General features: G+C 50.4%; 1 protein-coding gene and 1 long non-coding RNA gene across 2 annotated transcripts in view; both read left to right on the forward strand.

Annotated features, from left to right (window-relative positions):
* The first annotated feature begins 1,162 nt into the window (after positions 1-1,162).
* DLX5 (distal-less homeobox 5) lies at positions 1,163-5,507 on the forward strand. Its single transcript, XM_027540102.1, has 3 exons — positions 1,163-1,779; positions 3,692-3,876; positions 4,809-5,507. Exons 1-3 carry the CDS (start codon positions 1,425-1,427, stop codon positions 5,136-5,138), a joined length of 870 nt encoding a protein of 289 aa, XP_027395903.1. The 5' UTR covers positions 1,163-1,424; the 3' UTR covers positions 5,139-5,507.
* A 6,437-nt stretch (positions 5,508-11,944) lies between these two features.
* LOC113891707 overlaps positions 11,945-14,887 on the forward strand; it is a 53,571-nt gene continuing 50,628 nt past the window's right edge. The window contains exons 1-2 of the long non-coding RNA XR_003510861.1: positions 11,945-12,062; positions 13,641-14,119. This is a non-coding gene — a long non-coding RNA (uncharacterized LOC113891707). The remainder of the gene's footprint in view (positions 12,063-13,640; positions 14,120-14,887) is intronic.

The following is a 14,887-nucleotide window of genomic DNA, read 5'->3' on the forward strand; positions in this document are numbered from 1 at the left end:
CCTGTAGTGGCCTATTTGAGGGGAGCGGCAGTGGGGAGCGGTAAACTAACTAATATTAAATTTCTAATCTCCCAGCTAGATCACTGCTAGAGCAAGAATGACATGTCATGAAAAGCAAACTCTGCATCCCAGACACCAAGGGTCTGATTTCTTAGCCTCTTCTCTTTTTGCATATGAGCTAAGATGGTTTCGAGGCAGGAAATAAAGGAACTGAGGGTACAGGAACCCAGACCTGGGGAAGGAAAAGGCAGGCCCTTGGTTCTACCTCCATGGAGCCGGGAAGAGGGAAATTCATGAGCTTCACCCAACTTCCCTAAAGAGCTTTTATCTCTACTTCCCAGTGTTCTAGGGGTTCCCATTAAGTCCCTGAGGACAGGTCATAAGTACACCGTTCACTTTTGCAGGAGTCTTTGGCCACTGAACACAGAATTATAGATCCTCTATTTAAATAGCATCCAAATAGACTAGAATACTGAACAAAATGTGGGGCTGCCTGCACCTTTTGGGGACCAGCAATCTGCGAGTCATTAAGGTATTTGTGCTTAAGGCAGTGATTTTTAAAGTCACTGTGGGCACCGGGGATTGCAGGAACTCTTCCTGCCATTTATTGTGCATTCTCAAGTACCCTTGTCTCACCCTCTCAGAAATAAAATTCATCTCCAGCAAAGGAAGTGCTTGCTCTAGATTTGTCTGTCTTTCCCCAAATCGCAAATTTTCAACACATGTAAGTTACAACTTAGCTCCCAGTACCCCACTAAAAATATTGTTCTCATCAGTTTCTTTTTGCCTTTGTCCCACATCCCCACTCCCCCCACTTCACTCTTCAGTGTTCAATTCCACATTCGCCCCTGGTGCAGCTGAGAAGCAAGGAGAGACAGTGGTCGACCTCATCCCAAAACATGTGCACTTTCTGAGGCTGCTCATTGGAACACATTGTCTCCAGACAGTACAGAGCTGGGTGCTGGGGCTTCTGCGTCGTCTCTAGAATTCACTGAAAACAGATTGCCTGAGACACCCCTCCTTCCCCCAACAAGCAACAACTCTGTCTCTCTCTCTGTGTCTTCCCCCCACCCCTTCATTTTTTTTCTCCCTCTTTTTTTTTTTTTAAGCAATGCTTTGTTGTGCTAAAACTAGTTGGACGAGTTAGGGTGTTGCTGCTGCTCCGGAGGCCCTGGCCAATGGAACCCGATCCACCCCGCTGTGCGTAAGCGCGCAATTAAGGATTTAACCAAGGCTGTGCTGCGCTTCAGCCAGCAGTCAGCCTGACGGAGACAGAGCCTCCGCGACTCCCAGCCTCCTCCTCGCCGCCGCCGCCGCCGCCTCTCCTCCTCCTCCTCTTCCTCCTCCTCCCTCGCTCCTACAGCCATGTCAGCTTAGACCAGAGCAGCCCCACAGCCAATTCGGGCCGCCGCCGCCAGCGAGCGATGACAGGAGTGTTTGACAGAAGGGTCTCCAGCATCCGATCCGGCGACTTCCAAGCCCCGTTCCAGACGGCCGCAGCTATGCACCACCCGTCTCAGGAATCGCCAACTTTGCCCGAGTCTTCGGCTACCGATTCCGACTACTACAGCGCCCCGGGGGGAGCCCCGCACGGCTACTGCTCTCCTACCTCGGCTTCCTATGGCAAGGCGCTCAACCCTTACCAGTACCAGTACCACGGCGTGAACGGCTCCGCCGGCAGCTATCCCGCCAAAGCTTACGCCGACTACAGCTACGCCAGCCCCTACCACCAGTACGGCGGCGCCTACAACCGCGTTCCGAGCGCCACCAGCCAGCCAGGTACCGGGAGTGGGGGTGGGAGTCAGGATTCGTGGAGAGGGAGATGCGGTAGGACATGGGGGAGCCGCGCCATCCACTGCAATGGGGGAGCACTCGGCGGAAGGGAGTGGGGGCCGGGTTTACAAACCAGAGAGATTCCCGGGCCAGCATTTTAGAGATTCTTAGCAGAAGCAGCCTGCGGGGGGTGTTCGGACCAGCGTCTCTCCTCTTCGGTCCCTTCAGGCGACCGCTCAGTCGCTGGATTCTCAGCTTGCCCGGTCAGGAAGCCAGCTAAACTGGAAAGGGGGTAGGGAGAAGGCTATTTGTTGGATTTGGGCTGGGGGGTAGGCGAGCTCGGTCGGTGGGAATCGGGATGCACGGCTGCCTCAAAGACTCCGTGGGGAACAGTATGGGAGCAGCTGCGAGCCAGCGTGGTATGGGTGCCCGGAGCACACGGGGCAGGGTGGGGGCCCGCGAGCCCTAGCCCGCCAGAGGAAGAGCGCGCCGAGAGCCTTGCGGTTTATCCAAGGCATTTCCAAAAACAAAAAGCCATTTAAAGGTGGAGGAGGTTTGCTGAAGGGTCACGTTATTGGAGCAATATTTTTTTTTCTCCATTGGGTGCCTAAAATTTGTTTCTCCTTCCCATCTCCTTTTTCATATGCCTTGAAACTTAGTTGGAGAGTTTGAGGGTTATTGAGTTTGGGCGGTAAGAGAGGTATGAGGTCTCCTTGGAGAGGTTTTGCTGGTCAGGTTTGATCTCTTCCCACCAGCACATTAATAATCCTGCTAATATTAGCATCCCCTGCTCTGGCAGAATGGAGACCACAGTCCTCGTCCTCCACCCTTCCTCTCCCAGGAGCTCGGCGCGCGCGCGCACACACACACACGCGCGCACACACACACACACACACACACACACGCACACCGCAAGGAGAGGGTCTCCGCCCCTTTCAGAGATGGGCACTTTTGATAAGAAGGTACTTTTGTGAAAGGGGACTTGTGGCCCCAGGGCACGTTTGGAAAACACGCGTTCGGAGAGTCTCCGCTCCCCGCCCCCCGGTCTATACTACCAAGTCTGCTAAATTCGTCCTGATCTGGCGCCCCTTTACTACGAAAACACCCCACCGCAGATTCTTTTTCAAATTGTAACTCTTGATAAACTTTAAAAGATTGCCGGGGTGGGTGGGTGGGTGGATGGGGGCAGGGGGAGGAGAAGTGGGGTGTCTTCGTTCCTTTCAGTGGCTCAGTGCTTCGTGCATACATGAAAGATTTTTTTTTCCCTTTTGGCCAAGAACTTATTAAGTCTATTTGTAAAAGAAACCAGACACATCTGTGCCCTCGCAGATCTGCAGGGAGATTATGGGGGCTGCATAATCGACCCTCTGTCTGCGGCGGCTCGGACCGCTTGCCTCTGAATGGAAGGAGCAGTTTGCTTGTGGGTCTTTGAACTTTGGAGACCTCGGTTAGCGTCTTCCCTGCCCATGCGTCCGGCCTCTGCGGCCGCCCGAACAGACACTGACATAAGGGGGACCACAGCCCGGGCTTCCTCGCTTGAATCCCCGAGAGAGACGGGTCCAGAACTCACCCCAGAGCCGTCGGTGAACACAGGGTGGGACTGAAAACGAATCCGGGTGAAGCAAGAACCTCTGCAAGGGCTAAATCCCGGACGCCGAGAAGGGAGTTCTGCTGTACCAGACGCTCTGCAAAAACCCAGGAGAACCTGACTAAACAGAGAAGGAAATTAATCAGGCTACCTGGCCTTTTCCATGATGAGGGGCCGGGGGGTGGGGGTGTCCCGTTAAGTAAAGGTGGTGATATGGGGAAAAGAGAGTGAAGGCTGCGTGGTAAGAATTTCAAGGACTGTATTCGCAAGTTCTGCAAAAGGGCCATTGTCTGCCAACGAGTTCTAACCGGGTCTGTTTTGATTATTTAGAGAAAGAAGTGGCCGAGCCCGAGGTGAGGATGGTGAACGGCAAACCAAAGAAAGTTCGTAAACCCAGGACTATTTATTCCAGCTTTCAGCTGGCCGCGTTACAGAGAAGGTTTCAGAAGACTCAGTACCTCGCCCTGCCCGAACGCGCCGAGCTAGCCGCCTCGCTGGGACTGACGCAAACACAGGTAAATCCGGCCGCGGCCTGGGCCAGAGCCCCGGTGGGCTGCAAGCCTGGCTGGACCGCGCGGTTCGGTCCCGGCGGGCTGGAGCCGACTCATCAGGGCACGCGAGAAACTCACAGACAGACACTGACCCCGCGCCCTCCCCTCTAGAAGTCAGGCCGGGTGCCGTCGCCGGGAGTGGTGGGCACGGCAGCGAGACGTCGTTCATCCCCAGAAGCAGCCCCCCGCCCTTCGACTCTACAGGGGCTGAGGGGCCACTTCCCTAGATTGGAAGCAAGGGGAGGGTTGTCTCGAGGACACCCTCGCAGCCTTAAGAAACTGTCTAGAGCTCCGCACAATGCAGAGCAGCGGGGGTCTCAGGCCGCGCGCCTGCGGCCGGAAGCTGAGGGTCACGCCCTGCGCCTGCGGCCCGTCCGAGGTGGGGGGCGCTGTGGCTCGGAGAAGTCCGCCCTGGATGGTCCCCTTCACTCCCACCGCAAAGAATGTCCTCGAAGCCGAGCAGGAGTGAGAGTTAAAGGAGGCGGTCGGGCAGCGGGGAGACCACTCCTTGGTCCCCCTCCCACCTCGCGCGGACGCGCCCCTGGCGCACTGCGCTCAGGCGGTTGTTTTGGAGACTTTCGTGGCGCCGCGTTGCGTGCTTCCCGCGCTGTATTACACGTGCGCGCTCGCCGGCGCGGACACTCGCGCCCCCGCCCCCGGCCCCAACCAAAGACCGAAGCCCGGGGGTCCTGCCCCAGCGGCGGCCCCTCTGGGGCCCATGATCCAGGCTGTGCCCCCGGGTCCAGCCCCTTCACCATAGGCCGCCAGCTGCGGGGGGACGCCAGTGTCCGGCCTCCTGGGGGCCGAGTTAAGCCTCAGGTCGCCGCCCTGGGGGAGGCGCGCGGGCAAGCACCTGAGCGTCCCGGTAACGTGTGCCTTTGTTCCCCCCCACCCAGGTGAAAATCTGGTTTCAGAACAAAAGATCCAAGATCAAGAAGATCATGAAAAACGGGGAGATGCCCCCGGAGCATAGCCCCAGCTCCAGCGACCCTATGGCGTGTAACTCGCCCCAGTCTCCAGCGGTGTGGGAGCCCCAGGGCTCGTCCCGCTCGCTCAGCCACCACCCTCATGCCCACCCTCCGACCTCCAACCAGTCCCCCGCGTCCAGCTACCTGGAGAACTCGGCTTCCTGGTATCCGAGCGCAGCCAGCTCAATCAATTCCCACCTGCCGCCGCCCGGCTCCTTACAGCACCCGCTGGCGCTGGCCTCCGGGACACTTTATTAGACCTGCCGCTTTCTTTTGCTCTCTTTTTTGGGACTACTGTGTTTTCGCTGTTTTCGAAAATCAACCTTTTAAAAAAAAAAAAAAAAAGGAATTCATATGGGAAAGTTTGGAAAAACGGAAACAAAAAAAATTCATGTGTAAAGCTTTTTTTTTTGCATGTAAGTTATTGCATTTCAAAGGACCCCGTCCCCCCTTTTTTTACAGACGAACATTTTTGCGCAACTGTGGACACTATCAATGGTGCCTTGAAATCTATGACCTCAACTTTTCAAAAGACTTTTTTCAATGTTATTTTAACCATGTAAATAAGTGTAGATAGAAGAATTAAGCTGTATATTCTGGATAAATAAAATTATTTCGACCATGAAAGCAAAATGTTTCTAAAAGATACTCCATTTGCCCCCCTTACAATGGGCTAGTGACGTTTTGTGCAGGCTATTAAAGGAAGTCAAACTGTAGAGATACAACAAGGCAAAAAGGAAAACAGCACACGGGGATGCATGCATACAGAACCGTAGATGTGCGTGTGTTGGATGCTGTACTTTATATGTCTATATACATATGTGGCCTGTTTAGAGTACTGCCATATAATATATATTTAGGTGATTTTTTGCCTAACCACAAAAACGTTTAGATAATTTTAAGTTTAACCCCAAATTGTTTCAGGTAGAAAGTAATGCTGAAATCTAAATACAGCCCTCCCTGTCTGTGTATGAGTAAGAAAGAAGCAGAAATCCCTCAATAACCACTCTGAATTCTAAGCTCAAAGCAATTATGGTGGAGCCTACCCCCACCACCACCACCTCCATCAGCCTCAGTGTATTGCCAGAGCAATTAGACAAATTACACTCCCTTCAAAGGGAGCTTCCAGAGATGAGAAAATGAAAAAAAGAAAATTCCCCTCCTATTACTTTTTTTTTTTTAATCTGAAATCTTTGCAGTGTGGCAAATGGTAGTGCCTTAGACTCCCTAATGTATGATTATAAATTTATCTGAGTTCTTTCACAAGAGGAAAGAATCACAGGACTTGAAAACAATGATGTACCTAAATCAGTAGGCCAAGCAGGGCATGTGGCGGGGGCGGGGAGGTGGTGATGGGGGTGGGGGGGAGGGTTGGGGAGGGGGGAGCTTCTTTCCGCCAGGAAAGGGAATTGTGAGGTGGAGGAAAGGAAGGAAAGCATTGTGGTCCCATGTTGATTTCACTTCATGTGAGATAATACTCCAAACATAAGTTTATTTCCTTCATCCTCTTTACCACTCTGGTTTTTTCAGGAAGGAGCTCTCCCTGCTTTGCTTTTACATAAAACAGTGGCAAAGCAGGTTCCAGTCGGTGGGAAGTTGAACCTGTTTGCAGGGATTTCTCTTTTGTGAAGTCTTCTCCGGGGCGGAGAGGATGGACTTGCAGCAACCCTGGCCTCTGTCCCGTCCTTCTCCCCGCACCTCTGCACATGGACGTCAGCAGTGTGACCCAGAGAGAGCTACGGCTCGGGTCTAGAGTTTCGCTCTCAGGCCAGAACTCTAGGTGTCTTTCTGACTGTCCCTTAGTCCGCCTGATTCTGTTTCCTTGGGACACTAAGGGAAATCATTTGTTGGAAATTACAAGATGCAGGAGTTATATTTTACAGCTAGGAAGTCAGCAGTAATAAATTTGACAAAAGAGTCTTCTTGGGGGTGGGGAGTGGAGATTAGAACGTAAAAAATTACATCCTGTCATCTGAGGATTTCTGAGAAGGTTTTTCCAGGGCTGGGAGACTAGACCTGAAAAGGCACGCTGTGTGCCCTGAGGGGAATTTACCTGTGTGTTCTTTCGCCTCTTTCTCTCTCTTTCCTCTGCTCGTCTCCTTCCTTCTCTTCCCCTTGCCTTTCTAACCTGCCAGTTTGGAAAGGCCTAGAGGGGCGTTTGAAGGTTTGCGTGTCTTGTAGGGACACCCTGCCTGGCTCCAAGGCGGCTCGTGGACCGTGGCCAGGGCTGTGGACCACCACCCCTCCTCGCCCACCCCCAAAGTGGTTCCCTTTTCGAAGTTGCCTCCGCCTTTGATACCCTCCAGCTCGTCTTTCTCGGAAGAAGGTCCGGGTGGTGACGCGCCTGGGGGAAAGCCGTGCGGAGCCCACTTTGTTTCTTTGTTTTCTGCACTGGCAGAGAATAGGAGGATGAGGGGGAAAGGTAGAGGGCTCCGTTTCCTGCTTTTCATTCTTGGCTTGTAAGACTTTCCGGAGTTTCCATTACACCGAAAAGCCAGCGTTTTATATCTGGCGGATCCGGCTGGGAGAAATCCCGCGCCCGCGGTTGCCGAGTGCCAACTTCCCCCAGTGCGGGCGCCCCTCGCCGCCCCAATGTGCGTGCTCGGGAAGGTTGGAGGGGGCGGACCCGCTGGTGGCGTGAGGGGGGCAAGAATGTGCCTGGAGCACACTCTTTACTTTTCTACACGCGGAGAGGGCAGATATTTCTCCAGGCGTCCCCATCATCTCCCCTTCTTTCCTGGCTTTGAAAAGGGGATTCCTTCACTACCACACCCCCACTCGTCCGTCGTGGTCAAGCAGAGGCAAGGGCGAGTTCGGACTCTTCCCGGAAAGAAGAGGGAAGCTCTTCTTTCCTGACCACCCCGCCACCCCCAGCCCTGACACTGCTTGTCGTTAAGGACATCGGAGCCTCGTTGCGATGCGGGCGGGCGGAGCTCAGCGCGGACAGACTTGGTTTCAGGATTCCTTCCCTTGTGCTAACCTCACTTCTTCCACTCGCAATGGCCTCTTCTCTCGCGCGGTTTTTTTTTTTTTTTTTAACTTGGTCTAGGAGTCGTGGACAAAAATATTCTGGCAAACCAGTCTGCAGCGGGTTTTCCCTGGCACCGCGGGGATTCTCCCTGGGGAATTTAACTCCCTGCAGTCCTGCGCCCAAGGATATAAAAATAACAGATCCTCAGCAAAGACTAAAAATATCCGTGTGATGTTCGCCTTCCTCCCACCCTCCCTTCTTCCCTCCATTGTTTATTCCTATATCTAATGTAAACGTGTACCACTCCCCGCCGGCATGGTCCCCGAATGCCCGACCCCTCTATCCTGACCTCTGCCTGCCCCTTCCGATCTCCACTTGCCTAGCTGTCAGTCTACTGCTCCCGAGATGTCAAGCTCACCCCCAGATTTCATTTTCTTTCCCTTGGGCTTCTTCACCGCGCCCCTGTACTCCCAAGCCCCTGTCTCCATCCGCAGACTTCCTCACAAAGCCCAGGAGGCCGAGGGCATGCTGCTGGCACGCCCGTATGGCTCTTTGGTGCCCTGTCCTCCTCCCGGGCCCTCCTGTAAAAGGTGATATAAATTGGCCTTTGTTTGAGGCTCGTGTTGGGCTAGGCGGATTTCTGCCCCTTTCCCCCCCTTTTTCCTGGCGGCCACCTCCTTGTGGAACAGGGGGCGGCCGGGGGAGCTGAGAGAAGCCGCATTCCTGTGGGTGCCAGGCGGCTCCAGTGCTGAGCCACAGGGCCTGAGACACACACACACAGGAACCCGCAGACCTCGTTGCCCTTGATCTCGCTCGCTCGCTCTCGCTCCCGGTGGGGCACCCACCCGAGAGCCCGTCCACCCACACTCGGATCCACCCAGGTCTCGGCCTCGGGCAGGAGCGTGTTGACCTGCACACCAACACACGCACACACCCCCTTCCGACGACATGCAGGCCAGGCCAGGCCAGGCTAGGCTCTCCCCGCCCATGCCAATCCTCTCTCTCCCGCCCCTTATCCCACAATCCCAGACGCGCCGGCTGGCCTCCTTTGGCTTCTTTGATCCCACCGGACGCCCCACGGCTCGCGGCGTCCTGGCCGCGCCGTCCTGGGAGTCGCCCACAGCGCGCCAAGGCCGGGCGGCGCTCGCCTCCTCGCAGCGCGCCCTGCAGCTTCCTCTGGCCTTGACACCATTCGGTCTCCGGAGCTCTCCAGCCCGAAGCGCGAGGGACGTCTCCTGGAACCCTGCCCCTTGACCCTCTCCTGCCCCCTCCCCAGCGCTTCTTTTATTCGAAGAGAGGGACCTTTAGGGCTACCCAACCACCACCCCCTCCCCGCCCCATCCCGCAACCCCGGGATGGCGCGCCTCCCCCTGGCCACTGGGATCTCTCCAACCCGGAGCGCTCCAGCCCTCCCCTGAGGCACGCCCTGAGGGCAGACGCCCTCCGGCACCTCTGGGAAGCGCGCCACGCCGGCGGATCTGCCTGCGGTCACCCCTCTCCTCCGCCCAGAAGCACCCCCTCCCACAGCAGCTGGGCGGAGGCTTCAGCCTCCGGGGAGGTTGGGGAGGGGGCGCTGCGGCTTGCTCCCGCCCTCCGCGCTCTCCCAGGTTGCCTGCGAGTGTTGCACACTGTACGTGGTTTTTTCAGAGTCACAGCGAACTCTGGGCCTCGAAAACAGCCCCAATAGCGGTAGCACATGTGGGATTGGCTAAATATTTTTCTACGCAGTCCGGTCTCCCACCCCCGCCCCATCCTTTTTCTTTTGCATCTGACAAGCTTTAGGTTCCCCGGTGGTACAGGGCAGAAAGTACACGTAATGTCGACCGCGGAGGGGCGGGGGGAGACTTACCTTTCAATCATCCAGGGTTGTCGGCTGTAATGTAAGAACTTGTTTTATAGGTCGAGCTCTAACCATAAAGATAGGAACCGAGGGAATTTACATGAGTCTCTCTTTAAAAGAGAAGAGAGTCCTGATTTGCAGCAAGTAAGTGTCTTTGCTCTTTTGTTCCCTGGGACTTCGTATTTACTTCTGCTTTACGGGGACCCGAAGGAGTCTCTGCCAAAAGCGCACGTATTATTGAGTCTGTTCCACATCCTAAACCAAGATTTATATAAAATGGTGAAATACCACACATTACGACCTTTTGCCACAGGAAGGGGAAAAAAGTGGCTTCAAAACATCATTCTACACACACACACACACACACACACACACACACCCTCTAAGTTTCAGTAAGGATTCTCTGTCAAACCTCCACCACGCACAGTCTAGTGTGTATATGTATATGTATATATATATATATATGAAGTAGGTGAAGGTGAAAGGCGGTAAACAGTCCAAGCTATGATTTATTTTAAAGGTTTTTTTTTTTTTTTTTTTTTTTCTTGCAAAGGCGAGAAGACAGAAATCTGCCCCTGGAAGCTCGTTGTCATTCAAGGACTATTTCTGCCCTTTGCCATTTGCAAGGTGGGAGAAGAGGGCGGGGCAAGAGGCAAGATATGGACTCAACTTTCATCTGTAAGCAGGGGTCACTAAACAGGGGACATTTCATTATTGCCCTTAAATTCACAGGAGCTAAGGAAGCCTGCTTGCCACCCCGCAGGGTGGCCCTGGCTGGGTAGCTCCAGGGTTTGCTAGGTGGTGGGAGGAGAATCATCACACATTGTCCTAGAGGCTGGAAAAGATGCCCAGGAAGTTCTCAGTTCTCATGGTGGGAAAAATAAGCTACTGGGAGTGTACCAGATTTAGGTCTCCCTGATCAGGACATCCCCACCAGAAACCAGAAATTTCAGCCTGGGCAGGGTTTACCTTCCAGAAGGCAGCAGCTGGAACCCAGAGTCTGCTTTAACTATGGAACCAGCACAGTGCTCCAGTGTCTCTCCAGACTCTCTTGCTATAATTCTCTAACTCCCTCTCTCCTCTGTCCCTCCAGTTTAAGGATACTGACCTTGCTCTTTAACAAGCATATCTGGGGGCAGGGCCAGTTCTTTATCAAAAACACCAGATTTTCTGGAATACAAAAAGAAATACATCAGTGACTGGTAGGAAAAGAAGCAGCTGGACTGGTTGACATGAGAAGGGGTGGGTTAATTAATAAAAGTTAATGGCAGGATTAAAGCCAATAGCCAGCCAAGGTGAGTAGAGAAGAGGGCTTCCCATCCGGCTTTATTTAATTAGCAGCAATTAATACATTTTCTGCTAATATCCTTTAGGACTCTCAATGACTTGTTCTCAGTGAAAGAGAATGGAGATGAAGCTCAGGAACACTTACAAACACCCAGGGCATTTTGCTCTGATGACAGGAGAGATTGAAAATTCATTTAAGAAAATGTTCATAAACAAGTGACAGGCACTTTCTGAGTCTGCCTTGGTGGAAACAATGATGAAACTGACAAATGTTCTTTGCTTGGGGGAGGGGCACTTTTTTTTTTTTTTTTTTTAAAGGATGATAATGCTTTAGGAGAGAGAAGGGGTGAGGGGGAAGACAAGTTTAAAAAAAAAAGAAAAAAATTATTTCAGACACCAGGCAGCAGCAGATGTAGAAGCCCTTGCAAACACATCAGCCTTCCACATATTGAAGATTTGGACACGTAATGCTTCAGACTACTGATTTGCTATTTTCTTAATTCCCACTCTTCTTTTTCCATATGAATCAAACAGTCTTTTGTCCTTCAGGGTTTGATTTGATCGCTACTGTTCACATTTCACTTTTGTATTTTCCTCTTCCTATACCATTACTCATTGAGTGCCCTGTGAAATTACAATCGTACATTTTCAACTCAGCAACCCATTTGCAGTACAAAAATAGGGTCTAAATAATGGCTGAATTAGCCCTACTGGACAGTTTCAGATGTAACACTCTGTAATAATTATATTGCAGGCTGGATTAGGATGCTATTATCATAATCTGGACGTTTACAATTATCTGTAATTTGCAAAGATGCGCCAGGTCTTGATTACAGCAGTTTTTTTTTTTTTTTTTTTTGTATCACGCTAACCATCACTAAACAGTGACAGTAATAACAGCTAATTTTGCTGGCAATATAAGAGGTGCTGGGGTGTGCAAACAATTTCACACCTGGATGTGCTCACTCAACCAAGAATATAGAGAAAGAGCTTCTGCCCTGAGACTCAGAAAAATATTCTCCTCTGCTTCTGTTCAGTATAGATTTCTAGACCCTGATCATTGCTTAAGAGAGATTCACTGGGGGTAAGTTTTTATTTCTTGCATACTACAAGACACAGCTCATATTTCTATTCTCACACAAAGCTGTATGTATTGCTGTTGTAATTTGTTATGGACTGCAACTTTGCTCTAGAGATGGTTTTCATTTCTGACCTTTTATTCTACTTTAACAGTAAAAGGGTTGTGGTTTTGGTGAGTTACAATGATTTGGGTGAGAATGGGATCCTTAAGAAGTCGATCTGTCTTTTTTTGCTTTCTGTGCTGTTGATATTTGGTGCAGCTTGTGACTGGAAACTGGGACATACACCAGGTTTCTGTAAGGTATGAAGGGAAGTCTGCTGGAGATTCCAAGCTGAAATATACTTTGAAACATTGTTACTCAAAACTAGTCCTAGACAAATCCATGGAAGTCTTACACGTGGTGATGGTTTTAAGATTGGGGGCGTTGTTTCTGCAAACAGAGCTCGCTAGGGACAAATGTCCCTTTAGCATCACAGGTATGCGGACATTAGCAACGGGCAGGTGTAGTCTGAATCTTTCTGACTTTATAGTCCCTTTGACGCCTTCCTATATTGGGGAGAAAGTTTCCGGAATAACTGGCCTCCAAAACCACTTTAGGGCTGCTTTACAGTGTCTTTGCCTTAAGCTGGGGGCAGGGGAGGGGGGAAGGCGTGGGATGCTGACCGTAGAGCTGTGGCCTGAGAGGCCCCAAGGCCGAGACCTTGGGATTGGAAGCCCGATTGGCTGAGATGCAGAGTCGAGCTGTGGAGCCAGGGAACCCGTTTGATTTAGGGACAAGCCAAGGAAGACTCTCGCAGACGCGGTGCAGTTCTATCTATAGATGACGCTGTTTCCTGACCCTGTAGACGCTGGAAGCAGCTAGAGAGTTTACGGGTGGGAGCTTGAGAAATTTTTGTTTCTCTCACCTCAGCACAGAAACAGAAAGGCCTTTCTCTGGAGGAACGCTTGTGCTAAATTATGTCAAAAAAATAAATGAGATGCTTATTGGCACCCAGAAGAAACTTCTCCCCTTCACTCTCACTCTTCGCCACTCTTGTTCCTTTCTTTTAACTTGAAAAATAATTGTCAGAACGAGGCTCTAGAACTCGAACTCTGGGAAGTTCCAACGTGGGGAGGCGTAGTAGACGCTGAGACTTCACCCACGCCCCTCCTACCAATCCCTCTCCGGGGGATCAGTTTACTATGGGGGTCAATACCTTCTAAAGAGCGAAAATTATTAACCCTTGCTGTTCAGAGGACCCAGAGGAAGCCCATTTCCAATGCCACTTCCTGGGAGGACCCCTTGATAGAACGTCCTGTTTAATTAAACTTGTATTAAGAGATAGAAAGATCCACACTGGAGCATCATGGTAACATCTCCAATGTGTTGATGCATTTTCTGGGTTTCAGAATTACATGCACTCTCAGTGGTTTGGCGTGTGTCTGGTGATTTTTTTTAAGAAAAATCAGTGTTGGTTTCGATGTATGGTAGCTTTCTCTAACGTAATTTGAATAATTCAGCAAAGCCCCACTACCAGCTGTACTTCTGCAGCCTCTTCCATTCTTTTCAGCATTATAATTTTGGTTAATTTTCAATTTTAGGTCCTACGTCTCTGCAATTTGTGTATGAATAACAGAATAATTTCCCTCTTTTGTTTCGCCTTTCCTGTTCCTGAATCTAAATAAAGATGGCTTTTTAGTATTAAAAGTGGAAGAAAATTACAGGTAATTATCTTTGACGGTAAAAACGCTGTAATCAGCGGGCTACATGAAAAATTACTCTAATTATGGCTGCATTTAAGAGAATGGAAAAAAACCTTCTTGTGGATAAAAACCTTAAATTGTCCCCAATGTCTGCTTCAAATTGGATGGCACTGCAGCTGGAGGCTTTGTTCAGAATTGATCCTGGGGAGCTACGAACCCAAAGTTTCACAGTAGGAAGGGGGAAAAAAGAAAAGAAAACATTTTTCCTAATGTAACAATACGAATGCTAGAAAATGACAAGACTGATCGGTTTTAAACCATTCTGAAGACTGACTGAGCGTGGAAGTTGCTCAACAAAAAAAGGAACGGGTATATTGGTAAGTAGTCTTTGCTTTGTGTCTAATTATAGTGACTGTCCTTTTGCACGACTGTATGTCGCTGTCATTATATGGAGCACTCTGAGTATCTCTATTGACTTCTGATAAATGGCTCAGTGGTTTCAAGGTTCATAATTTGAAGGATGCCCAGGTCTGTAGCCATTAATTCTCGCAGTATGGGGCTTCCTGCTTGCATGACGAAAGGACTTTTCATTTTCATTATTTCTGTGCTTTCTACAAGATCAGAAGGAAGGATGTATTTCATCCAGGATTGTGTGTTTTCCTATCTAGTTAGCTTGCAAAGGGTTGTAAATGTGAAATAGTCATAATTGTGCATTTAGTTTCTGTTTTTTTCCCTCTGATTCTTTCCTTTTTTTTGTTTAAAAAAAAAAAAAAAACAAAAAGCTGCTTCCAAACAAAGACAAATACAGCTGTATTATTTTGGCTGAGGAAAGGGAAAGGAGAATACTCAGTTTCAGCACTGGAAACTACTGGCTGTCTAGAGGTTAACCTGGGGTTAGATCATTCTAATGATTCTTAAAAATAGATAAATGTGTAGAAATTATAATAAAATAGAATATATAAAGGAACTTGAGAAAACATCTACGGTTAAAGTACTTAAGACAAAGGTTAGTGCTGCAAACCGATATCTTTGCAGGCACTTGATGTTTATACATAGGGTTTCCCATATTAGGAAATAGGAATTCTTTTAAGAGTGATAGAAAATATACTGGGGGGAGGGAAAGGGGGTGGTAAGACAGAGACACA

The sequence above is a fragment of the Bos indicus x Bos taurus genome, chromosome 4 (assembly GCF_003369695.1).
Source record: "Bos indicus x Bos taurus breed Angus x Brahman F1 hybrid chromosome 4, Bos_hybrid_MaternalHap_v2.0, whole genome shotgun sequence".
Classification (NCBI taxonomy): Eukaryota; Metazoa; Chordata; class Mammalia; order Artiodactyla; family Bovidae; genus Bos; species Bos indicus x Bos taurus.

What these genes read in the sequence shown, in the direction of transcription:
- DLX5 (XM_027540102.1), top strand. Translation starts at nt 1,425, where the DNA reads ATGACAGGAGTGTTTGACAGAAGGGTCTCCAGCATCCGATCCGGCGAC. An exon ending in GAGCGCCACCAGCCAGCCAG is followed by an intron (nt 1,780 to 3,691) that starts GTACCGGGAGTG and finishes TTGATTATTTAG; the next exon opens with AGAAAGAAGTGGCCGAGCCC. An exon ending in TGGGACTGACGCAAACACAG is followed by an intron (nt 3,877 to 4,808) that starts GTAAATCCGGCC and finishes CCCCCCACCCAG; the next exon opens with GTGAAAATCTGGTTTCAGAA.